At 44.9% G+C, this 24,546-nt stretch overlaps 1 protein-coding gene across 2 annotated transcripts; it reads left to right on the top strand.

Annotated features, from left to right (window-relative positions):
• Positions 1–134: 134 nt before the first annotated feature.
• Positions 135–24,294, top strand: zgc:158376 (uncharacterized protein LOC100101643 homolog). 2 transcript variants are annotated; one of them, XR_010932096.1, is made up of 12 exons: positions 135–286; positions 2,643–2,843; positions 5,012–5,155; positions 7,176–7,262; positions 7,342–7,527; positions 8,865–8,897; positions 9,095–10,389; positions 14,101–14,264; positions 15,185–15,346; positions 16,129–16,350; positions 17,966–19,097; positions 19,130–24,294. XR_010932096.1 is itself a non-coding variant. In XM_067615635.1 (11 exons), the coding sequence occupies exons 2-11, from the start codon at positions 2,658–2,660 to the stop codon at positions 18,259–18,261; spliced, it is 2,775 nt and encodes a 924-aa protein (XP_067471736.1). In that variant the 5' UTR covers positions 135–286; positions 2,643–2,657; the 3' UTR covers positions 18,262–24,294. The 2 variants fall into 2 exon arrangements, 1 of the variants encoding a protein (XP_067471736.1); XM_067615635.1 differs by having other exon boundaries at positions 17,966–24,294.
• Positions 24,295–24,546: the final 252 nt, after the last annotated feature.

Genomic DNA, 24,546 nt, shown 5'->3' with positions numbered 1-24,546 from the left:
TAAATATATTGATTATAGATTGTACACATAGATATCATCATAGATTGTACACATAGATATCAATCATAGACTGTATACATAGATATCGATCATAGGCTGTATATATAGATATCGATCAGTATCGCTTGGAGGCGCTGTTAGCCGGGAGCTAACCGCGGCTAACAGCGCGGAGAGAGGAACAAGGAAGCGGACGGCTCGCTGCGCTGCTCCGGAGCTAACGCGGGCTAACGGCTGCTAATATCCTCTCTAATGAGCGACCCAGGAGCATGCGACCTGATACGAAGAGGTGAGTGCACGCGGGTTTACCTGCCTGCTACAGCCGCGTGTTTGTTCACCTCCACCTGCCCGCGTGGTGTTTAACAGAAGGACAGATAATGAAAGAGGAAGCATACTGCACACAACAGCTAGCATGCTAACATGTTAGCGAGCGTTACGTACCTTTTCATATCCCAGGGGGTGGAGGGGTGTGTGTGTGTCATCTCACATACTTTAACCTTTTATTAATGATCTAAAGATGTTTACTGATGTGTTTGTGTTTGTCCGCCGCAGAGATATTTATGTGACTGTGACGTGTTAGCCTTTAGCTGTTAGCAGCTATCTCGCATCTTCATTATTCCTGGTTGCTAACTTGTGTTAGCTAGCTTTATGCTTTTGTAATATTTCTGTTCAATCTGACGATAAAAAGCCTCCATGTGGGCCGTCACAGATTAGTTTCTACATCATTCAGAAGCAGAATGCAGAGCAGGGAGTTTCTACACATGGATAATTGATTACACAATCAATGGCTAACGTTTAAAGGACGGTTTCACAATGTTTCGAGTCTGTCTGAGAACAACAGTCAGGAGCCCAAATGAACATTAAAGCTGTGTTTCTTGCTGTAATCATTCCTCCTGTTCATACTGACCATTAGAAGATCCCTTCATAATGACCTTACAATGGAAGTGATGGAGGACAAAATCCACAGTCCTCCTTCTGTGCAAAACTGTATTTCAAAGTTTATCTGAAGCTAATATGAAGCTTCAGCGTCCAAATGAGTCAAATCAAGTAGATATCTTTCAACGTTACAGTCTTTTTAGTGCCAAAGTTCCTCTTTTTGTTACTATACTTCCACCTGCAGCTCAACAGGGAAACACTGTCCGAGGAAACACAAAGAGGGAATTTGATGCTAAAAAGACTGTAAATGTGTCAGATATCCACTTGATATGACTAACTCAGACTGCTGAAGCTGAATAGAAGCTTCACACAGACTTTTAAATGCATTGAAAGCTTATTTGAAGGATCTTTTAATATCCAGTATGAACAGGAGGAATGATTACAGACACCTGACTGCTGGTTTAACACACTGGGAACACTGGGAACTGATCCTTTAACTCCACAGTTTGCTCAGCTAGCTGCTGGTTTGATTAAGAAATACAAAAACATTAAACTACTTACAGAACATAAAGGTAAATGAATGATGTGCTGCAGAGAAAAGAGAAATATAAAAAACAAACAGAAGATAAACAACAACAACATAAACAAGATAAAGCAGAAGTAAACAAAAACAGATGCGTCTGGTAGTTCACTCACTATAAATGTGATTTTTATTAAGATCCAGCAGCTGTTAGAAGCTTGAACGTTGTTAATTTTTTGTTGTTTATGACTCCGGGTCATAGAACACGGTGTAGTGTTGTCTCCATAGTAACTGAAGCTTCGCTGTGGTCCAACACACACACCCCCCCCCCCCCCCCCCCCCCCCGTCCCCGTCGAGCCGGAGCCGCTCGGTGTTTCACCAAATATGATGCTGACAGGAAGTCCAGTGACGTCACCACTAGACACTCAGACTAACTGTTATTCTCTGCAGATTGAGTTTTAATGTCAGTCACTGCAGTCGGTTCATCACTGTAGTCACATGACATACGTCATTGATGATCATTAACTGAGTGAATAAATAACAACAAGCATCTTTCTGGTGTTTTAATCCAGAATCTAACGGGCGGATGAATCTATTCTCATGATCAATTATCTGATTATTGTCTTTATTAGAGTCCAGTGTCCACAACCCAGAACTGTTTCTCACTGAGAGATAGTTCATAGTTGCAGATGATTGTTCTGTTGATCCACTAATCGATTTAATTGATGAATCATTTCCTTGTGGACAGATCAAATAATGAATTCCTTTACAAACATGAATGTTATTTACTGTTTATGTTTACTGTTTATCTGGTTTCAGCCTGATGAACTGATCCGGTCTCTCATTGACAGAAATGTTCCCAGAGAGTGAAAATCAGAAGCAGCAGACATGTTGATCTTTAGAGGAAGTGAAACTGTTAGAGAGCAGCTGTGACACAAACACAGATGGAAAGATGAAATGTAATCTGAAGTCGTGATGATGAGCAGAACGTCCAGTTTTTCTTCGTTATGTTATTTAAACTCTAAACGGAAACGAGTGTTTCTCTGATGAATGAATCTGCTCGCATCTGTTCCTGCGATGCTGTTAATAAACAGTCACGCTGAAGGTTTCGAGCTCTTTACGAAGCTTTGCAGGAGGGATCGAAGATGAAAATGTTTGACCCAAACAAAGATGGCCGCCGGGTGAGGAAACAGGCTGCCAACAAGCTGGTCTCATTAACCGTCAACCTGCCTCTTGTGTCTCCGTGCAGCTGACTTGTTCGGGGATGTCGGGCAGTAAGGCGCTGGGCGGCGGGGCTGGCGGCGGGGCGAGGCGCAGGCGGACGCGGTGCCGGCGCTGCCAGGCCTGCATGAGGACCGAGTGTGGAGAGTGTCACTTCTGTAAGGACATGAAGAAGTTTGGAGGGCCCGGCCGGATGAAGCAGTCCTGCCTCCTGAGACAGTGCACGGCGGTGAGACGCACGCACGTGCACGCACACATGCACACACACAGTAACACACATACACACACACTGTAACACACACACATTGTAACACACACACTGTAACACACATACACACACACTGTAACACACATACACACACACTCTCTAACACACACACATTGTAACACACACACTGTAACACACATACACACACACATACACTATAACGCAGACACACTGTAACACACACGCACACACACATACACTATAACGCAGACACACACTGTAACACACACACACACACACATACACTATAACGCAGACACACACTGTAACACACACGCACACACACATACACTATAACGCAGACACACACTGTAACACACACGCACACACACATACACTATAACGCAGACACACACTGTAACACACACACAGTAACACACACACTGTAACACACATACACACACACTGTAACACACATACACTATAACACACACACACGCAGGCACACACTGTAACACACACACACACACAGTAACACGCACACTGTAACACACACACACAGTAACACACACACTGTAACACACTGTAACACACATACACACACACTGTAACACACATACACTATAACACACACTCGCAGACACACACTGTCACACACACAGTAACACACACGCACACACTATAACACACACTGTAACACACATACACACTCACTGTAGCACACATACACTATAACACACACACATGCAGACACACACTGTAACACATACACACACACACACTCACTGTAACACACACACACACTGTAACACAGACTGACTGTAACACACACACACACTCACTAACATGTCCAAACATTGAAGGTGAGATCTTTGTGTGTGTGTATATTACTGTGTGTGTGTGTGTGTGTGTATATTACTGTGTGTGTGTGTGTGTGTGTGTATATTACTGTGTGTGTGTGTGTGTGTGTGTGTGTGTGTGTTATAGTGTGTGTGTGTGTGTGTGTGTGTATTACTGTGTGTGTGTTATAGTGTGTGTGTGTGTGTGTTATAGTGTGTGTGTGTGTGTGTTATAGTGTGTGTGTGTGTGTGTTATAGTGTGTGTGTGTTATAGTGTGTGTGTGTGTGTGTATTACTGTGTGTGTGTGTATTACTGTGTGTGTGTGTTATAGTGTGTGTGTGTGTGTGTATTACTGTGTGTGTGTATTACTGTGTGTGTGTTATAGTGTGTGTGTGTGTGTGTGTGTTATAGTGTGTGTGTGTGTGTGTGTGTGTTATAGTGTGTGTGTGTGTGTATTACTGTGTGTGTGTGTTATAGTGTGTGTATTACTGTGTGTGTGTGTGTGTTATAGTGTGTGTGTGTGTTATAGTGTGTGTGTGTGTGTTATAGTGTGTGTGTGTGTGTGTGTTATAGTGTGTGTGTGTGTGTGTGTGTTATAGTGTGTGTGTGTGTGTTATAGTGTGTGTGTGTGTGTGGATTCTTTAAGTAGCATCAGCGGGGAGCCGGAGCCCAGCAGGCGCTGATGCTAGGTTACCGTGGTAACCAGAGATGGCTGCTGGCGCTGCGAGCGAGATTTGGCTTTGATCCATCGTCGTGGTTACACAAACCAACACACACACAGCCTGTCGATGTGCTGCTGCTCATCATTTTACTATTATAGGTTTATTTATTGATTAATTTACTAAGTGATTAATTAATGAGTGGTTCTGGGAGGAGCAGCAGGTGGAGGAGGAAGAGGAGGGTGTGTTGGTGAAGAGGAGGAGGAGGAGGAGGAGGAGGAGGAGGAGGATGCCCTCTGCTGGTCTCTCAGAGGAGCAGGAGGAAGATTGACAGCTGCTGGAATTATTACGTTTACAATCACGACCTTTTGTTTCTTCATTTGATTGTTTTAGTAAAAGCTGCTGTTACTTTAAATATTATAACTAATAATACATCAATCAATAGTTTCCTTTCTTCTATATTTGTCTTCATGTTTGGATCCAAACCAACAAGGAACTGATCAAAGTTATTGATACATCTGATTCTATAAACTAATAAAACACGTCAGTGAGTCACATGAAGGACTGATGAAGATGAAGAAGTCCACACACCTGTCTCACCTGTCTGATGCTCCTGTCTCACCTGTCTGTGTGTGTGTGTGTGTGTGTGTGTGTGTGTGTGTGTGTGTGTGTGTGCGTGTGTGTGCGCAGCCGGTGTTGCCTCACACGGCGGTGTGTTTTGCGTGCGGCGAGGCGGGGAAGGAGGACACGGTGGACTCTGAGGAGGAGAAGTTCAGCCTGTCTCTGATGGAGTGCACCATCTGCAACGAAATTATCCACCCCAGCTGCCTCAAGGTGCGTCACACCTGCACTCACACACCTGAGCTCACTTTTATTTATTTATTTATTTATTTTAAATGTTTTGCTTCATAAACAAACATGAACAGTGTGATGAAGTTTAAAACTGTAACATCTGAACATGTTGTGAAGATGCAGGTTGAGGATGAAGGTTTAATGATGATGAGGAGGATGATGTGGGTCACTGCAGCAGCAGAGAGAAAATACTGAATAAACGGTTTGATTTTGATCAGAAAGACGCGTCGGCTGCGTCCTCGCCGTCGGCTGCGTCCTCGCCGTCGGCTGCGTCCTCGCCGTCGGCTGCGTCCTCGCCGTCGGCTGCGTCCTCGCCGTCGGCTGCAGCCCTGCTAGTAACTAGCAGCCGATAAACGACTGAAGTGTAAAATATTTCCCTCTGAAACGCAGCTTCATCCGTCGCTCACTGTGTTTGTTCACGCCATCTGCTCCTTCAAACACGACCTCTCTTTCTTCTCCTCAACACAATCATCAGGACAGAAACGTACAGGTTTTAGATCCCTGAGGGTAAAAACTGAGAGAATAAAAAGAACAGTCATGAAGGAACATTTAAATCATCATCAGCTTCTCTCTGTCGGACAAATACAAACGTTTCTGCACACAGTGAGAGAAGCTGAAGTCATGAAGTCATGCAGGTGAGTGCAGACGGATCTGTGTCACATTTCAATCACTGATCAATCTGCTGATTATTGTCTCTATTAATCATCTACCAATTATCAGAAAATAGTGAGAAGGAGTCCAAGCTGACGACCAGCAAAGTATTCAGTTTATAATCTATCTTCTATCTTTACCTTCTGCTCATCAAAACATGAAGATAAACGAGTGAAGCAGAAACATGAAAACACTTCATTCTGTGGTTTTAAGCACCAGTGTTCAGGATTTAGTGGCATCTAGTGGTGAAGTTACAGATTGCAACCAACTGACCCCCCCCCCCCCCCCCCCAGAGTCAGTGTTTGGTTTGTCTGTTCTGGGCTACTGTAGAAACATGGCGGCTCTGTGGGAGAGGACCCGCCCCCTCTGCAGATATAAAGGCTCATAATAAGGTAACAATCATTTCCAGGTGATTAAACACTAATTAAAACATACTGATGAATATACTGAGTCTGTTCTGCTAGACGCCACTAAACTGGTCACACTGGTCCAGCTGGTCAGTCAGTCTGCAGGTCAGAGGACTGACGGCGCCTCCTGCAGCTCAAAGTGTAATGTCAGATCCACAGGTCATGTGACCGCACCAGGCTGGACGAGTCAGATCCACAGGTCATGTGACCGCACCAGGCTGGACGATGAAAAGTTAAAACACTCGACCACAGTTTTGTACACTAGGTGATAAAGTTACTGACTCACCAGGAAGTGAAGAACTGTCCAGGCTGTGTGTGGTTCTTCCCCATGCTACTGAGCCTCCTGTTTGTTAAATGAATATATTGTTAAATTGCTAATGTGTCTTTATGTGTTTCTTCAACAATCATCCGATCCACCAAACACCAAACAAGAGTCAACGGCAGAACAAGCTGTTTGGCATCGGCAGAGAAGATTTTAGCAAATTTTTCATGGGCGCAACCCGCATCCTCAGCTCTGCTGCTCGTCCCACAGACGCATGCTCCTTATAAATGTGACTCCATTTAAAAGGGAAATAAACCAATAAGCATCGTTACAACAAAGAAATAATCTACCAAACACACATTTCCTTCATTTTTAAGTTTATTTAAAGCTTTCCACAGTTCAACATGTCGGCCGTCTAGTGACGATATTCTGTAATGAAATAAAACAAACAGCAAATATCTGTTAACAACACACTCTGTTTTCAGAGAAGAACATTTAAAAATGTGTTTTAAACTAAATAAAATGAAAAGCATTTTGATTTCTTGCTTCTGGATTGAACTGAAGCTCTGATTCATCACTCTGAGAGGAAATCAGATGTGTTGCAGGTTTAAATGCGGCGCAGGAAGACGTGTGTGTGTGTGTGTGTGTGTGTGTTACAGTCGGTACCGTTGTGTCTCTGCAGATGGGGAAAGCTGAAGGCATCATCAACGATGAGATCCCAAACTGCTGGGAGTGTCCAAAGTGCCACAAGGAGGGCAAGACCAGTAAGGTAAGACTGGTCCAGTACTGAGGGTTCAGTTCAGTTTCCAGCATCATGAGTCTGTATTAACCAGCGGCGTCTGATCCAGGACCAGGCCGACGGCTCGGGGAAGCGCAGGCTGGATAACGGGGAGGTCGGCCGCTGGAAGCTGACGGATGACCCGCCCCCGAAGAAGAAAGCCCCTCCCTCCCTGGAGGAGGGCGGGAGGACGGAGGGGGGGCACAAGAGGAAGAAGGAGAAGGAGCTTCCTCCAGACAGCGGACCCAAGAAGAAGGTGAACATCATGTTTCTGCTCTGAAACATAGAAACATTAGCGTCTTGCAGCTGCTGGTCGAGGTCAGTTGTGTGTTGGTGAGCGGCGCAGAGTTCACGGTGCTCACAAACACAACCGTCACAACCTGTCTGTCTGTTTCTGGCACGACGTCATTTAAATACCTGCTGCAACAGATTAATGATTAAAATATAAATAATCTTAATGTGGTTAAAACAGGAAAGTCAGTGAATCAGTCTGCATTGATCTATAAATGATAAATCAATACATTCTTACTGTATGAAAAGCTTCAACAAACAGCTGATCAGAGTTTGATCAATCAGTATGTACGAGTCTGATACTACGAGTCGCCATGGCAACAAGTAAATAAAAGGCAGAGCCTCCATGTTAATGCAGTGGATGTAGAGATATTAATAAAGTTTTATTCAATGTCTGATAATTCATCATTTAACAGACTTCAATGTTATTAATGATGATAAAGTGGAATCTGACTGTATCAGGCTGCAGCTACATGACATACGGTCCGGTTGCCATGGTAACCGACCCAGAGTTTAGGTCACCGTGGTAACTTTCACTCATCCTGAATCATCAGAGTCAGAGTGGATGTTTCACTGTTAACCTTCGTTAAACTCTCTGATGTCACCGGGCCGCTCCAGTTTAACCACACACACCAGTACACAGGTCAGACTGGTGGTTAAACTCTCTGATGTCACCGGGCCGCTCCAGTTTAACCACACACACCAGTACACAGGTCAGACTGGTGGTTAAACTCTCTGATGTCACCGGGCTGCTCCAGTTTAACCACACACACCAGTACACAGGTCAGACTGGTGGTTAAACTCTCTGCAGACGTCAGTCAGCAGCTCATCTGCCTCTTTTATAACTTTCTTCTTAGTGAAAGTAGCGTCTCACGTTTTCTCCTTGACACACGTCGTTGTAGTGTAACATTAATTAAACTGTGACGAGGTGAGCTCGTTAAAGTTCCTGCTTCACCAAATCAGCTTCTTTGTTTTATTTCTATGGTTGCTATAGTAACTGATGCTGATCTGTGGTGATGTGTGTGTTCATGTCGTGACTCTGAACCAACCCCGTCGTCATCACGTTTAACTGTGATTGGCTCGGCTGTTTCAGAGCTATGAGAGCAGTGATGTGATTGGCTGAGAGAGTATTTATTAATCAGCTGATCTATATTCACCTTCATCCAGCCGCTGCTGCACAGACGTGAACCAGCAGCAGCAGGTTGTTGTGCTGATTAAACGGCTCCGGGTCTTATTATATTTATTTGATATGAATTATATGATCTCATGAACTGTGACTCACAGCTCGCTGTTTCTTTCCAGATGAAGGGCGCACACGAAAAACGCCTCAAAAAGGTACGAAGCTTTCATTAAAACTTTATTTAAAACATTTATTCAAGTGAACTGAAGTTGAAATAAACATTAAACACAAAGATGAGCCTGTAATTAATTACTACACTTAGTTTTACTGTAATTAACTATAAAAGATGAAATAAAAACAACACAAACACAGAAAAGATGATATTTATCATGTGACTCTTCTGCTCCATCAGAAACCCAAACAGGAGGCGGTGGAGTCCAACGGTCCCACCTCCTCAGCTGGAGGAGGAGCCGGAGGACTGCAGGGCTCCTCCACCTCCTCCTCTTCGTCCTCTCAGCCCGGGGGAGGAGGAGGCGGGGGAGGAGGCGGAGGTGCGGGGGGGACGTCGAGCGCAGACCAGCGCTCCCATCACAGAGAGAAACTGGAGCGCTTTAAGAGGATGTGTCTGCTGGAGCGCCGGCCCGAGTCCTCGTCCTCCTCCTCCTCCAGCTCCGAGTCCGACTCCGAGTCCGACTCTGACGACTCCCTGCGAGGGGAGCAGGGGGGAGGAGGCTCCTCGCCGTCCTCCTCCTCGCCGGCCCCGCCTCCTCCCGTCGTCTACGGCAACAGCAGCGGGAGCCGGGCGGAGAGGGAGAGGAGTCGCAGCGAACGGGAGAGAGAGAGGGAGAGGGAGCGGCGGCTGGCCGAGCTGGGTTTCAGCGCCAGCGAGGAGTCGGAGGGGGAGGGAGGGAGGGGGGAGGAGGAAGAGCGGGAAGAGGAGCAGGCGGCGGACAAGGCCCGGCGGAGAGGAGGGGAGGCGGGGCTTCTGCCACGGGGACGGAAAGGAGCAATGATGGACGCGGAGGAGGAGGACACGCCCACCTCAGACAGGACCAGGAAAAACTCCACCTCCCTCCCCCCGCCGTCCCCTCTCTCCTCCAATCAGATGCCTCCGTCCTCGCAGCACGACGGCTTCACGGGGAAGCAGCGCAGTAACGGGCAGGAGGCGCGAAACGGACGGACACGGGGAGGAACAGGAGGGGGCAGGGAGGGGGGCGAGAAGGAGAACGCCAGCGGGGTTCTGACCAATCACAGACACGGCGGGGGAGGAGGGGGCGGGACTAAAGGCAGCCGCGGCAACAAGATCCGTAGCAACAGTAAGAACCAGACGTCTGGCTCCAGGAACATCACCTCCTCCTCGTCCTCCTCCATCCCCACCTCCAACGGGGGAGGAGGGGGAGGTACGGGGGCGGGCGGCCTGCTGATGTCAGCGATGGCGGCGTCGCCGTGCTCCCAGCCGTCCCGCCTCGCTCCGCGCTCTCAGATGATGAAGCGCAGCCCGCCAGCCGTGCCGTCGCCACCGCGGCCCGTCCAGATGGAGAGACACCTGGTGCGTCCTCCGCCCGCCTGCCCCGAGCCGTCCTGCCTGCCGCTGGACTCAGGCTCCTCCCACATCATGACACGTGACGTGTGGCTCAGAGTCTTCACGCACCTCAGCCAGAGAGAGCTGTGCGTCTGCATGAGAGTGTGTCGCACCTGGAGCCGCTGGTGAGTCCCTCAACTTCACCACAAGTTATTGACGGAGCCGGTTTGATCGTTTGGTAATCAGACTGATCGGTTGTCAGTCCGCCGCCGGTTGAAACTGATGGATTACCGAGAAATGTAGAGATTTATTCTTATAATCAATAATCATTTTCAAGTTAAAACTGTAAAAGAAAAACAAACATTCTCTGGTTTCAGTTTCTCAGATGTCAGAATTTGCAGCTTTTCTCTGTTTTTATATCAAAGTAAACAGAATATTTTTGGGTTTTGACGTCTGGTTGAACAAAGAAAGACGAACATCTGACAGCATGTCTGCGAGCGTTAAAGAGATTCACACCACAATCAAACAGCAGAACATCACTGCTCTGCTGCTCGCCAGTGGTGGGCGGAGTCAGTCACCACTGTATCCCCAAATATAATTGGTTGAGAGAGTCCGCCATCTTGGACGGCTAGCTACGGGAACACCACTTGGACAAACCAAATGTGCAGTACAGACGACAGCGTGTCAGTTGATGTGCAGTACAGACTACAATTTGTCAGTTAATGTGCAGTACAGACTACAGTGTGTCAGTTAATGTGCAGTACAGACTACAGTGTGTCAGTTAATGTGCAGTACAGACTACAGTGTGTCAGTTAATGTGCAGTACAGACTACAGTGTGTCAGTTAATGTGCAGTACAGACTACAGTGTGTCAGTAAATGTGCAGTACAGACTATAGTGTGTCAGTAAATGTGCAGTACAGACTACAGTGTGTCAGTAAATGTGCAGTACAGACTACAGTGTGTCAGTAAATGTGCAGTACAGACTACAGTGTGTCAGTAAATGTGCAGTACAGAATACAATGTGTCAGTTAATGTGCAGTACAGACTACAGTGTGTCAGTAAATGTGCAGTACAGACTACAGTGTGTCAGTAAATGTGCAGTACAGACTACAGTGTGTCAGTAAATGTGCAGTACAGAATACAATGTGTCAGTTAATGTGCAGTACAGACTACAGTGTGTTAGTAAATGTGCAGTACAGACTACAGTGTGTCAGTAAATGTGCAGTACAGACTACAGTGTGTCAGTTAATGTGCAGTACAGAATACAATGTGTCAGTTAATGTGCAGTACAGACTACAATTTGTCAGTTAATGTGCAGTAAAGACTACAATGTGTCAGTTAATGTGCAGTACAGACTACAGCGTGTCAGTTAATGTGCAGTACAGACGACAGCGTGTCAGTTAATGTGCAGTACAGACTACAATGTGTCAGTTAATGTGCAGTACAGACTACAATGTGTCAGTTAATGTGCAGTACAGACTACAGCGTGTCAGTTAATGTGCAGTACAGACGACAGCGTGTCAGTTGATGTACAGTACAGACTACAATTTGTCAGTTAATGTGCAGTACAGACTACAATGTGTCAGTTAATGTGCAGTACAGACTACAATGTGTCAGTTAATGTGCAGTACAGACTACAGTGTGTCAGTTAATGTGCAGTACAGACTACAGCGTGTCAGTTAATGTGCAGTACAGACTACAGTATGTCCGTTGATGTACAGTACAGACTACAATGTGTCAGTTAATGTGCAGTACAGACTACAGTATGTCCGTTGATGTACAGTACAGACTACAATTTGTCAGTTAATGTGCAGTACAGACTACAATGTGTCAGTAAATGTGCAGTACAGACTACAATGTGTCAGTTAATGTGCAGTACAGACTACAGCGTGTCAGTAAATGTGCAGTACAGACTACAGCGTGTCAGTAAATGTGCAGTACAGACTACAATGTGTCAGTAAATGTGCAGTACAGACTACAATGTGTCAGTTAATGTGCAGTACAGACGACAGCGTGTCAGTAAATGTGCAGTACAGACTACAATGTGTCAGTAAATGTGCAGTACAGACTACAATGTGTCAGTTAATGTGCAGTACAGACGACAGCGTGTCAGTTAATGTGCAGTACAGACGACAGCGTGTCAGTAAATGTGCAGTACAGACGACAGCGTGTCAGTTAATGTGCAGTACAGACGACAGCGTGTCAGTTGATGTGCAGTACAGACGACAGCGTGTCAGTTGATGTGCAGTACAGACTACAGCGTGTCAGTAAATGTGCAGTACAGACGACAGCGTGTCAGTTAATGTGCAGTACAGACGACAGCGTGTCAGTTAATGTGCAGTACAGACGACAGCGTGTCAGTTGATGTGCAGTACAGACTACAGCGTGTCAGTTAATGTGCAGTACAGACGACAGCGTGTCTGTTAATAAATGCTGCAGCTTGTCTCGTCTGTTGTTTCCCCAACAGCTGGAAAAGTGAATGTGTTAGCTCTGAAGTTAGCATCAACGGGTTAGCCTAGCCTGATGACGCTAAACAGAGAAAGAGAGAAATGAGTGGCTGCTAATCTTATATAATAATTATTACCTTTATTACCACAAATATACAGAATAGCCAATAAACATGCAGAACCTGAGCTGATTGTAGTTGTTGCAAATAATACTGATGAGGCCTTCATACATGTCGTAAAGGCCTTTGTTCTACCAGTGTTATCTCTGTGACCTATGAACCTGTTGACACACACACACACACACACACACACACACACACACACACACAGCTCTAAAACTCTAATTGGTCCTGTGTGTGTGTGTGTGTGTGTGTGTGTCAGCAGGTTCATAGGTCACAGAGATAACACTGGTAGAACAAAGGCCTTTACGACACGCATGAAGGCATCAGGATCATGTGAACATGCTGTAATGATGTCATACAACACACCTGCTAGTTGAGATCTCAGTGTTCAGTATCTTTATCTACACTGACATTTGTTGCCGTTAGCTGTCCAAGATGGCGGCCCTGCTCAACCAATTATATTTAGGGATACAGTGGTGACTGACTCCGCCCACCAGTGGCGAGCAGCAGAGCAGTGATGGGAGTTCAAATAAGTCAAGATCTCCTTCAGATTCTGCACGTGCTCAGTGCAGTTTTCTCCTCACAAGACACTGCTCACGTGAGCAGATACTCTGTGCACGAGTGCTGTGACAGCTAATAATAATAATAATAATAATAATAGTGAGGATCTGCTGCTTTTCTTGGACTCGTGCTGTTTTCAGTGTTTTCTGGTGTTTGAAAGACCAAAAGATGAATCCAGAAATTAATAAACAGTCATCATTAATTGCCTCTAGAGGCAATGATTAGGCGATTAATTAATTAGTTGATCAGAAGATTAATCAGCAACTATTTTGATCATTTAATAATCATTTTAAGGAAAAATCCCTCAAATTGCTGATTGTAGCTTCTCAAATGTGACGATTTGAAGCCTGAATGTTTTATATCCAACTGTTGATCAGACGTCACCTTTACGAAATTAAATTTTTTAAAAGAAAGAACTAAAAGAACTTCTGCTGTGTTACATCATACATAACAGTGCCGATCAATTTTATATCAAAATAAAAAAAATGTAATTTTCAAATTGCACACGCTGTGATTTTTACTCTGTTGGTTTTGTAGAAGAAGAGATCCGACTCTGTTAGTCTGATGCTTGTAAAAGATAAGGAACAGGATTCTTCACCAGCAGAGTGATGAGTCTGTCCCCACATACAGGATCTATGTAGAAACACATAGATTAGAGATTATGTTTGTTACAATCATGTAGTTTAATTAATGGAAGATAATGACAGTAGAGACGGAGCTGTGGATGAGTAGAAGACTCTGAAGATGGTTGTTTCTGTCCTGCAGGTGTTGTGACAAAAGGTTGTGGACTCAGATCGACCTGAGCCGGCAGCGCTCCATCACCCCCCCCATGCTGAGTGGTATAATCCGCCGGCAGCCCGTCTCCCTCAACCTGGGCTATACCAACATCTCCAAGAAACAGCTGATGTGGCTCATCAACCGCCTGCAAGGTAACCACGCAGGGAGTCTCACCTGACTTACCTGTCAGTCTCACCTCTCACCTGTCAGTCTCACCTGACTTACCTGTCAGTCTCAGCTGTCACCTGTCAGTCTCACCTGACTTACCTGTCAGTCTCACCTGTCAGTCTCACCTGACTTACCTGTCAGTCTCACCTGACTTACCTGTCAGTCTCACCTGACTTACCTGTCAGTCTCACCTCTCACCTGTCAGTCTCAGCTGACTTACCTGTCAGTCTCACCTGACTTACCTGTCAGTCTCACCTCTCACCTGTCAGTCTCACCTGTCAGTCTCACCTGATTTACCTGTCAGTCTCACCTCTGTCACCTGTCTGTCTCACCTGTCACCTGTCTGTCTCACCTGTCACCTGTCAGTCTCACCTGTCAGTCTCACCTCTGTCACCTGTCAGTCTCACCTGTCAGTCTCACCTCTGTCACCTGTCAGTCTCACCTGTCAGTCTCACCTCTGTCACCTGTCAGTCTCACCTGTCAGTCTCACCTCTGTCACCTGTCAGTCTCACCTGTCAGTCTCACCTCTGTCACCTGTCAGTCTCACCTGTCAGTCTCACCTCTGTCACCTGTCAGTCTCACCTGTCAGTCTCACCTCTGTCACCTGTCAGTCTCACCTGTCAGTCTCACCTCTGTCACCTGTCAGTCTCACCTCTGTCACCTGTCAGTCTCACCTGTCAGTTGTCACCTGTCAGTCTCACCTGTCTGTCTCACCTGTCAGTCTCACCTGTCAGTCTCACCTGTCAGTCTCACCTGTCAGTCTCACCTCTGTCACCTGTCAGTCTCACCTGTCAGTCTCACCTGTCAGTTGTCACCTGTCAGTCTCACCTGTCAGTTGTCACCTGTCAGTCTCACCTGTCAGTTGTCACCTGTCAGTCTCACCTGTGTCACCTGTGTTGTTCAGGTCTGTTGGAGCTGAACGTGTCGGGCTGTTCGTGGCCGGCGGTCTCGGCTCTGTGTCAGGCCGTCTGTCCCTGTCTGAGGCTGCTGGATCTCAGCAGAGTGGAGGACCTGAAAGACTCCCACCTGAGAGAGCTGCTGGCCCCCCCACCTGACACCAGGACAGGTGAGACCTCCCTTAGAAACACTTCTAGAGGATCAGATTTAGTGTTTAGTTTCAAAGAGCTTCCTGGAACTTGTTCTGACTAATATGTTCAATTTATTTAAAATACCTTTAATCTTCATTACAGTCCTTAAGAGTTTAAATTGTATAAAGAAAACAAAACCTTAAAACTGACAACATAACGATAAGATGAGTCTGCTGAGATGCTGCTCGGTGCACAAACCATTAATTTAAGTTTGGATGTAGACCTTTTAATTTGAAGGGTTAATAACTTTACTATTACTAATTGTAATAACCTATAATAAGCTGTTTAAAGGAGTAATCTGCACCATTTTAAGTGTTCTTAAGAGTTACAAAACCTTCAAATTGACCAAATGACATGAAAACCTTAATTAGTCATGTGAGTTTGTTTTAATCTTTGTTTTTTAATATCTCATCATTCAGTAATTTATCCATTAATCAAACCCCAAAATAGTGATGAACCCTTAAATTTACATCTGAACTGAAACATTAAATACTTTTTAGCAAACGAATGAAGGGATTCCAGTAACGTTTATAATAAACGGAGGGAAAGTGATTGATCACTTTGAGTAAGAGCTTATTAAATGATTATGTTTTAAAGTTTGTTAATGAAGGATCTGTGAACACACTGATTCAGATCCAGCTGTTTTTAGGGATCAATTACAGATGAATTTCAGGGTATTTTAGGGATCGTTGTCCTTCAGATGAAAGCGGTTCATTATCTTTTCTCCCGCCTGTTTTCTGCTCTGTGATTGGCCGATCAGCCCACGGTGAAACCAGAGTGGGGCGTTTCCAGAACGTGACGGAGCTGCGATTGGCCGGTTTGGACCTGACGGAAGCGTCGTCCCGCCTGTTGGTGCGTTACGTTCCTCGTCTGGCCAAGTTGGACCTGAGTCAGTGCGGAAACATCACGGACCAGACGATCCAGACCCTGACGTCCCCCATCTCCCCCCTGAGAGAGAGCCTGACCCACATCAACCTGGCAGGTAAACACCGGTCCACGTCAACAACAGTCGACACATTTCTGTCTAATCAACTTAAATCAGCTGTTGAGTGTTTGAATGTCAGATGTTGCTTTTCTCTATGAAGTCTGATACAATTAGAGAGATTTATAAGCTTCCTTTACGGACCCATAACAAAGATCTGATGTCTTCTCCCGCCTGGTTGGACGGAGAAGTATCGGTAAAACGGAGACGTGGTTCAAATCAGCCAACATGAAGTTTGGTGCATGAAGTGAAATCCACTGCAGTTCTTTTTATAAACAGTTGTGAAGTTGTGGGAACTGTGTGGGCAGGTCAGATAACAGATCAACATCTGGTGGACAGATGTGTTCTCAGAGCTCCAGTATGGTTTAACATAGAAACACACCTCACCACCTCCAGTTCCTCACTTCAGCCTCTCCATCCAGATGAACCAGATCCAGAACCATCGATGGTCCTGGTCCATGTCCTGGTCCATGTCCTGGTCCATGTCCAGGTCCATGTCCAGGTCCATGTCCAGGTCCATGTCCTGGTCCATGTCCTGGTCCTGGTCCTGGTCCTGGTCCATGTCCTGGTCCTGGTCCTGGTCCATGTCCTGGTTGCACTTAAACCTGCTTTTGTTTCTGGTGCTTTAGATGTTACAGTAATAATTAGGTGCTGCAGGTGTTTCAGGTGCTGCAGGTGTTTCAGGTGCTGCAGGTGTTTCAGGTGTTGCAGGTGTTTCAGGTGTTGCAGGTGTTTCAGGTGTTGCAGGTGCTGCAGGTGCTGCAGGTGTTTCAGGTGTTTCAGGTGCTGCAGGTGTTGCAGGTGCTGCAGGTGTTTCAGGTGTTTCAGGTGTTTCAGGTGTTTCAGGTGTTTCAGGTGCTGCAGGTGTTTCAGGTGTTTCAGGTGCTGCAGGTGTTTCAGGTGTTTCAGGTGTTTCAGGTGCTGCAGGTGCTGCAGGTGTTTCAGGTGTTTCAGGTGTTTCAGGTGTTTCAGGTGTTTCAGGTGCTGCAGGTGTTTCAGGTGTTTCAGGTGTTTCAGGTGCTGCAGGTGCTGTAGGTGCTGCAGGTGTTTCAGGTGTTTCAGGTGTTTCAGGTGTTTCAGGTGCTGCAGGTGTTTCAGGTGTTTCAGGTGTTGCAGGTGTTGCAGGTGTTTCAGGTGCTGCAGGTGTTTCAGGTGTTTCAGGTGCTGCAGGTGTTGCAGGTGCTGCAGGTGTTTCAGGTGCTGCAGGTGTTTCAGGTGTTTCAGGTGCTGCAGGTGTTTCAGGTGTTTCAGGTGTTTCAGGTGTTTCAGGTGCTGCAGGTGCTGCAGGTGTTTCAGGTGTTTCAGGTGCTGCAGGTGCTGCAGGTGTTTCAGGTGTTAAAGGTGCTGCAGGTGCTGCAGGTGTTTCAGGTGTTTCAGGTGCTGCAGGTGTTGCAGGTGCTGCAGGTGTTTCAGGTGCTGCAGGTGCTGCAGGTGTTGCAGGTGTTGCAGGTGTTGCAGGTGTTTCAGGTGTTGCAGGTGTTTCAGGTGCTGCAGGTGTTTCAGGTGTTTCAGGTGCTGCAGGTGTTTCAGGTGTTTCAGGTGCTGCAGGTGTTGCAGGTGCTGCAGGTGTTTCAGGTGCTGCAGGTGTTTCAGTCTCTCTCTCTCTGTGTTTCAGGTTGTGTGAAGGTGACGGAGCAGTGCGTCCCGTTGCTGCGTCGCTGCACCTCCCTGCAGATGGCGGACCTGCGCTCCTGCTCCCTCCTCTCCTCTGAGATCGGACAGCTCCTCTCCTTCCCCACCCACACCTCCTCCTCTTCCTCCTCCACCACCACCTCCTCCTCATCTTCCTCTTCTTCTGCCACCACAACCACCACCACCACCACCACGGTCGCTGCTTCCTCCTCCACGTCCTCCTCCTCCTCCTCCTCCTCCTGTCCTCCTGAAGACAGAACGCTGCTAAAGAACAGCTAAAGCGCTCCATGATGACGTGACACTTGAGTTTCAAGGCTTACAAGCCCCGCCTCCCGCCTCGTTACACTACAGACAGGTGAGGAAGAGGAGGAGGAGGGACCTGTGCAACATTTCTCCTGATAAAGTGTTTGAGGAAAAAGCGACCACAGAAGAAGAAGAAGAAGAGGAGGAGGAAGAGGAGGTGGAGGAGAGACGTATTTTGGGAAAGTTGTCGGTAATAGTTGAGTAAAAATAGAAACCCTGAGCATGTACATATTTGTTCTCTGTACAATTTTGGGTGTGTGTATATACTGTATCTGTAGTTTACTGTAAATGACCCTTCACCCCCACCTCCCCTCCTCCCTCCTCTCCTTCTATCCTTCCTTCCTTCCTTCTTTCCTCCTTCCTTCCACCTGACAACCAATCATCATGCCAGGCGTCTACCTGCTCATCAGTAGCTGCAGAACGAGAGAAACGAGGAAAGACTTGTAGCTTTTTCACCTTTTCATCCACAGTCTGACTTTTCTTTAAATTGTTTTGTCTCATCAGGAGTAAAATCAGACCGACGTGGAGTTTGTTGGAAGGTTGGAGCTACGCTAGCAGTTTCCCTCCGCTTACAGTCTTTGTGCTAAGCTAGGCTAACCACCTCTTGGTCTCTCCTCTGACTCTGGAGGAGTCGAAACTCGTTCTGTCGCTCTAAAAACGCTTCTTTCCTGTTTTGAAGTCTGGAATTAGATTAGTGGTTTAAAACGTGAGGAACAGATGAAATATCTTTTATGCTTCAGCTGATTCGGGATCAGATCTTCACGTTCAGGTTGTTTATCTCAGATGAAGCAGCAGCAGGAAGCGTCACAGAGGTTTCAGAAAGCCGACGACGTTTCCTGACGAGTCTTGTATTGAGCTTTAAAAGCGTCGGAGCAGCAGGTTTGAGACGATCTTTATCTGATCTGCTGGTTATCTTCTCAATGAATCAATATTCAGTTTATTGTCACATGACAAAGAAAAACAGCAAACTGTCACATCTGAGAAGCTGGAATTAATTAATCAACTCGTCTCTGCAGCAGCGTTTCACTTGTCGAAGCGAACGTGACGTCAGCTGTTCTCTGCGATGACATCACGCTGCGTTCACGTCATATCGGAGTTAATAGTGTTTAACTTAGTGTTTAGCTAATACTGTTTAACAACCAGACAGTCGGTAAATAAACTCAAACTTAAAGGATAAAGTTTCACGTTGTATTTAAACTCGTGAACACAAACAAAGATGGAGGCCGGCGGCGTCGAGCAGGAAGCAGATAAACGTAGAAACAGACGCTGGTGGGATTAATGTGTGTGTGAAGGAGAACAGTGTTAAATGTGATCGTAGAGACTCGGAGCAGCGTCGTTCAGACAAAGACGAGTCAGATCACAGATCAGCCGGATGTCAGTCGACAGGAAGTGACGAGCTTTATTTCCTCCCGTCACTCAACTGTAAATCGTCTCGTTCCCCCAGAGTCAGACAGCAGCGTGGTTAGCCTAGCTTAGCGTGGTTAGCCTAGCTTAGCGTGGTTAGCCTAGCTTAGCGTGGTTAGCCTAGCTTAGCACAAAGACTGGAAGCAGATGGAAACTGTTAGCCAGAGCTGAAGACAACTGAAATATATTAAAGGCTCTTAAATGTGTTTTCATCTTAAAAGCTGAATCTGATCAGGATTTGAAGGTAATTGATGGATAATTAATGGATTTGAATATATTAATGGGTTTTATTGTGATTTGATGGATGAAGCGGTGGCTTCACTTTCTTTCCTTTGGTTAATATTTAAGTGATATTAAGTTAAAGGGGTTTTTATCTTCTGTATCTTTACATATCTGTCAGGAATTCTTCTTCTGCATGAATCAGTTTAAACAGTTAAATTCACCAAATAATATTAAAGCCACCTTAAAACCCTTTAAATTAATAAATAGTCCTATAAAAACCCCTTAAACTCCATTCAGATACTTGAATATATTCCAGTCTGTTAATTATCCCGTTAAAGCTTCATTATTAACGCTGAATGAACAGCTTCAGTTCATCAAACCTGTAAACATGCAGCAGTCTGAAGGTGATGCAGCTAGGCTAACAGTTTCCCTCTGCTTCCAGTCTTTGTGCTAAGCTAGGCTAAACAGACCTGAATCTTCCAAACAAACATAATCTGTAAAAATGTGCGACTGTTCCTTTAAGCGGCCGGCTGACTGACTGGCGGCTGTTTGTTCAGTATTCTGTGAAAACAGCACTTTGTTTCCTCGGCAGCGTCGCAGGTGAAGTTTGGTCAGTTGTGGTTTTGGTTTGAGGTGTTTTTTTTTCCGTCATGTTTCCCGTCTGTTCGTTTGTTGCTGCGTGTGTGTGTGTGTGTGTGTGTGTGTGTGTGTGTGTGTGTGTGTTTCTCTGTGTGTGTGTGTGTGTGTGTGTGTGTGTGCGTGTGTGTGTGTGTGTGTGTGTGTGTGTTTCTCTGTGTGTGTGTGTGTGTGTGTGCGTGTGTGTGTGTGTGTGTGTGTGCGTGTCTCTGTGTGTGTGTGTGCGTGTGAGATCAGACCGACAGCGCTGGGTGTGTTCGAAACTGAGCCTCAATGTCTTCAACGTTCGCCTCAATCACTCATCTTCCCCTCTTTGTGTTTCTGACATCTGCTCCCTCCGCCTGTGTTCGTCACCTCTGATCAGACGTGATCGATCATGTTTTTTCTCAGGAGTAACTTTTCTTTTCTTTTTTTTTTCTTTAATCCAGGTTTAAATTATTTTTTGTGCCACAGCAGCACTCCAGTCCAGTCCAAACTGAGACATTCCTGCTCCGTAGTTTCATCTTTCACTCCTTCCTCTGTTTGTTTGTTTCTATTCGCTGCATCGTTCAGATCACATGACTTCAGTTAGAATCTGTTTCCTGTTGAAGCCCGTTTCTGCCTCCAAATCAGAAAGTTAGAAATGAGAAAAAGGAAAAGAACTGATGATCAATTATGAGAAACTAAATCGTTATGACTTCTTGTATCTTGATTTCTATAATAATCATCGACAGCTCGTTAACGTATCTGATCATCTGACTTCCTGTTGCATCATAATCTCTGTTCACTATCTGCTGATTTATTATCTTCTTCTTCTCATTTTGAAAAGTCATTTGTTTTAATCTTGATCTCGGTAAATTAAAATGATATCATGATCTCCATTAATCTCCTAATCCTGACGTCTAAAAAGCCATAATTTCATCTTGAATTATCTCATAATTCGACTTTAAGAAGTAAAACATTAGATTTACTGTCATGATCTTGACTTAGTGAATGAAGATGAAGAGATTATATCTCATAATCCTGATTTAGTTTTTCATAATCTCGAGTGTTTTCATCTCTAACTCGGCTGAAACGGGCGTCGTCGTTTTCTCAGGGGCTTCACTTATGAACAGATGAGTTTCCTGTCAGGAACCGGTGATGCAGCGGCGTTTTCATGTCGAGGTCGTTAAAGACGAATCTTTGTGTTTCATAAACGGCGCCCTGACGGTTCTGACGTGGCGGACGCAGCTGAACGGATCCGTTTCCTGTCGTCGATCCGCTCGGCTGCGACTGTCTGCGTTTATTTTTCTTGTCGTGTGAACTGGCTGTCTGAACGCGAGGCAGTGGCACTGAGGGGGGGGGCGGGGGGGGGGGGGGGGGGGGGGGGGTCCAGAAGGTTATTTCATGATGTCGTGTTTTCAAAATGTGCAAACAGCAGCCAAATAAATCGTGAAATATGATTATTTTAATAATGAGAAGAAGCAGCTCGGTCAGAATAGAGAAACACGAACAGCTGTTATCACTGAGTTATGCTAACGGAAATGTAGCGCACTCGCTAGCGGTTCAAAGTGAAGCTAACAGCCATGAAGTGTTGAGCAGCTGAAGGTTCCTGGAGTGTTTTTTTTTTCTCGTTCTGTTTTCTCGTTTCAAATGTTTCTTTAACGGAAACGTGACTGAACTCAGGACTCTCCTGATGATGTAACACGTTACGTTATTTACGCTTCGTTTCTGAGAAATCACGTCTTGTCTGAGAGAAAACTACAAAACCCACGAGCCACGGCTGCTGTTGCTATGAAGAAGCTGTAAACAAAACGCGTCACCATGGTTACTGAATTCACTCAAAGTGACCCAGAAATTAAAAGTGAACTGATTAAATCTGCAGATTGTAAAATAAGTTCAATCTTTAGCCCGCCGTGTGACGGAACTTTAAGCTCAGTGATTGGCTGGCTGTTGCTGAAATGCACCCTGGGAGTCGTAGTTGACTTCTCCCCTGAAATCTTTGTCATCAGTCTTACAGCACCAGATGTTTTCTAACTCAGTTGTTCATCTTTTGTTGTGAGTTTCATGTTGAACTGAGAGTCTCTGACAGTCTGAGAGAAACATGAACGAGATTTTAACTGCAGGAACCAGAGAGGCTGAAATATTTCCTCCCACTTCACAACTGTATTCATTTGTCACAGCTAAGACCTGCTTTGGTAAGGAGCTAGCACATTAGCCAGCCTAAGTAACAAGCTAACAGCTGCTAACTAACTAGCTTGTTACAGAATCAGCAATGGAGGTTTGAGGTTAAGTCCAGAAAATATTATTGTCAAGATGAGTCTCATGTTGGTTAGCTACCTGCTACCATGTGAGCTTTATATATTTCCATTTTAGCTAACTGATTTCTCCACAACAAAGCTAAAAACTAAGAACAAACAAGTAAAACAGAATCTACAATCAAAATTCTGTTGCGAAAATCAATAATTATGTAACGCAGATCATTTTTTAAACCTTAGATCTGTGTTGCTAGCTTGTTAGCTCATTAGCAAGCTTAGCTAACTGGTGTTACAGAACAAAGTTAGAGAGTTTTGTGGTACAAATAAAGATTATTTATGTTAGGACAGATGTTGGTTAGCTACAGGCTACCATATTAGCTCAAATAAATCTAAGGATGAAAAACGAGAAATTTTGTCGGGAGAATGAGCGGGAAAATTATTTTTCAAACCTCAGATCTGCATTGCTAGCTTGTTTGCGCTTTAGCAAACTTGGGTAACAAGCTGACATTAGCGAGCTAGCTGGTGTTAGCTTGCTACTGAACAAATAAATAATACAGGTTATGATTATTGGCTAAAATGATGAGATGGTTAATCGATTGAACAACATTTTGATAATCGATTCATTGTTTACATCTGTAAAGCAGAAACGTTTCTCTGGTTGCAGCTTCTTGAATGTTTTAATTTGCTGCTTTTCTGTTTTATATCTTTATAAACTGAAACTCTGCTGTTTCTGACAAAACTGGGAACATTTAGAGCTTGTGAGCAGCGTTTTTTTTTTTTTGTTTGTTTATTTTTTCCACAAAACGAGTAATCAATAATGAAAACAATCATTTACAGCCCTCTTATCATTAAGTATTGTAGGACTGTGATAGAATACATCGACATCCATCTACATTAGCAGGAAATGCAAAGTATTATCTGATAAATATTAAATATCTGCAGCCAAACTTCTCGTCGTGCCATAAACACACCAGATCAACGTCTTGACGTCTGATTGGGTCAGTTTTTATATTTTAGTTTTTTTCTGTTGTGATTTAGTTTGTTTTTTACTGTGACTGTAATGTGGGGATGATGCGTATCACAGCTTCAAAATTTACCTGGCAACAAGTGAGGAGATCAAATCTGATTGGATGATAATTCCTGACTCCCTAAAAAGCTCTTATCCAATCACGTTATCTCACCTTCTGTCTCTATCTTAGTAAAAACTGAACTCATGTTTTTATTGATGTTTTAAAGATGCACTGGATCATCATCATCATCACCTTCATCCTCACCGTTTGCCAAATGTAATTTTTGTTGTGAAAAGGGGCATTTTATCCTGTTTTCTTTTTGTTTGTTTTTGTTTGTTTTTTGTTCTTTTTTTATACTTTGTCCATGACTCTTCCGTTGTGTTGATGGAAAAAAAAAAAAAATGAGGAAGAAGTTGGAACAAAAATTAAAAGAGACAAAAAGACCAACTCAAGGCAGCTACGTATGAGTGACTACTGTAAAATGACTAACTAATAAAGAAGCAATGGGTTTGTTTTTACAACTCGTGTCTGTTCGAGCTTTTCTTTCACAACATCACCTGTCAGGTCATAAATGAGGCTTTTAAAGGAGCACTCCGCCAATTTCCCACATTATTGGTGCTTCCTGTTTGCCTCACTTCTCTCAGTCCCTCCCAGGTGTTTCATTATTATTTAACAATCCATGTTATGATGAGAAAGTCTTGTAATCTGTAGGAATAATCTGGATTATTATTGTTTATGTTGAAGGGAAACTTTCTATCCAACACAAAGAGGAT

This window comes from Thunnus thynnus, chromosome 17, assembly GCF_963924715.1.
Source record: "Thunnus thynnus chromosome 17, fThuThy2.1, whole genome shotgun sequence".
In the NCBI taxonomy this organism is placed as follows: Eukaryota; Metazoa; Chordata; class Actinopteri; order Scombriformes; family Scombridae; genus Thunnus; species Thunnus thynnus.
The sequence above is the reverse complement of the archived record's forward strand: the minus strand, read 5'-3'. Positions and strand labels throughout refer to the sequence as shown.

Coding starts and splice junctions, on each gene's coding strand:
- zgc:158376 (XM_067615635.1), top strand. CDS start 2,658: ATGTCGGGCAGTAAGGCGCTGGGCGGCGGGGCTGGCGGCGGGGCGAGG. Junction 7,263..7,341: donor AGGAGGGCAAGACCAGTAAG/GTAAGACTGGTC, acceptor CGTCTGATCCAG/GACCAGGCCGACGGCTCGGG. Junction 10,390..14,100: donor TGTCGCACCTGGAGCCGCTG/GTGAGTCCCTCA, acceptor TCTGTCCTGCAG/GTGTTGTGACAAAAGGTTGT.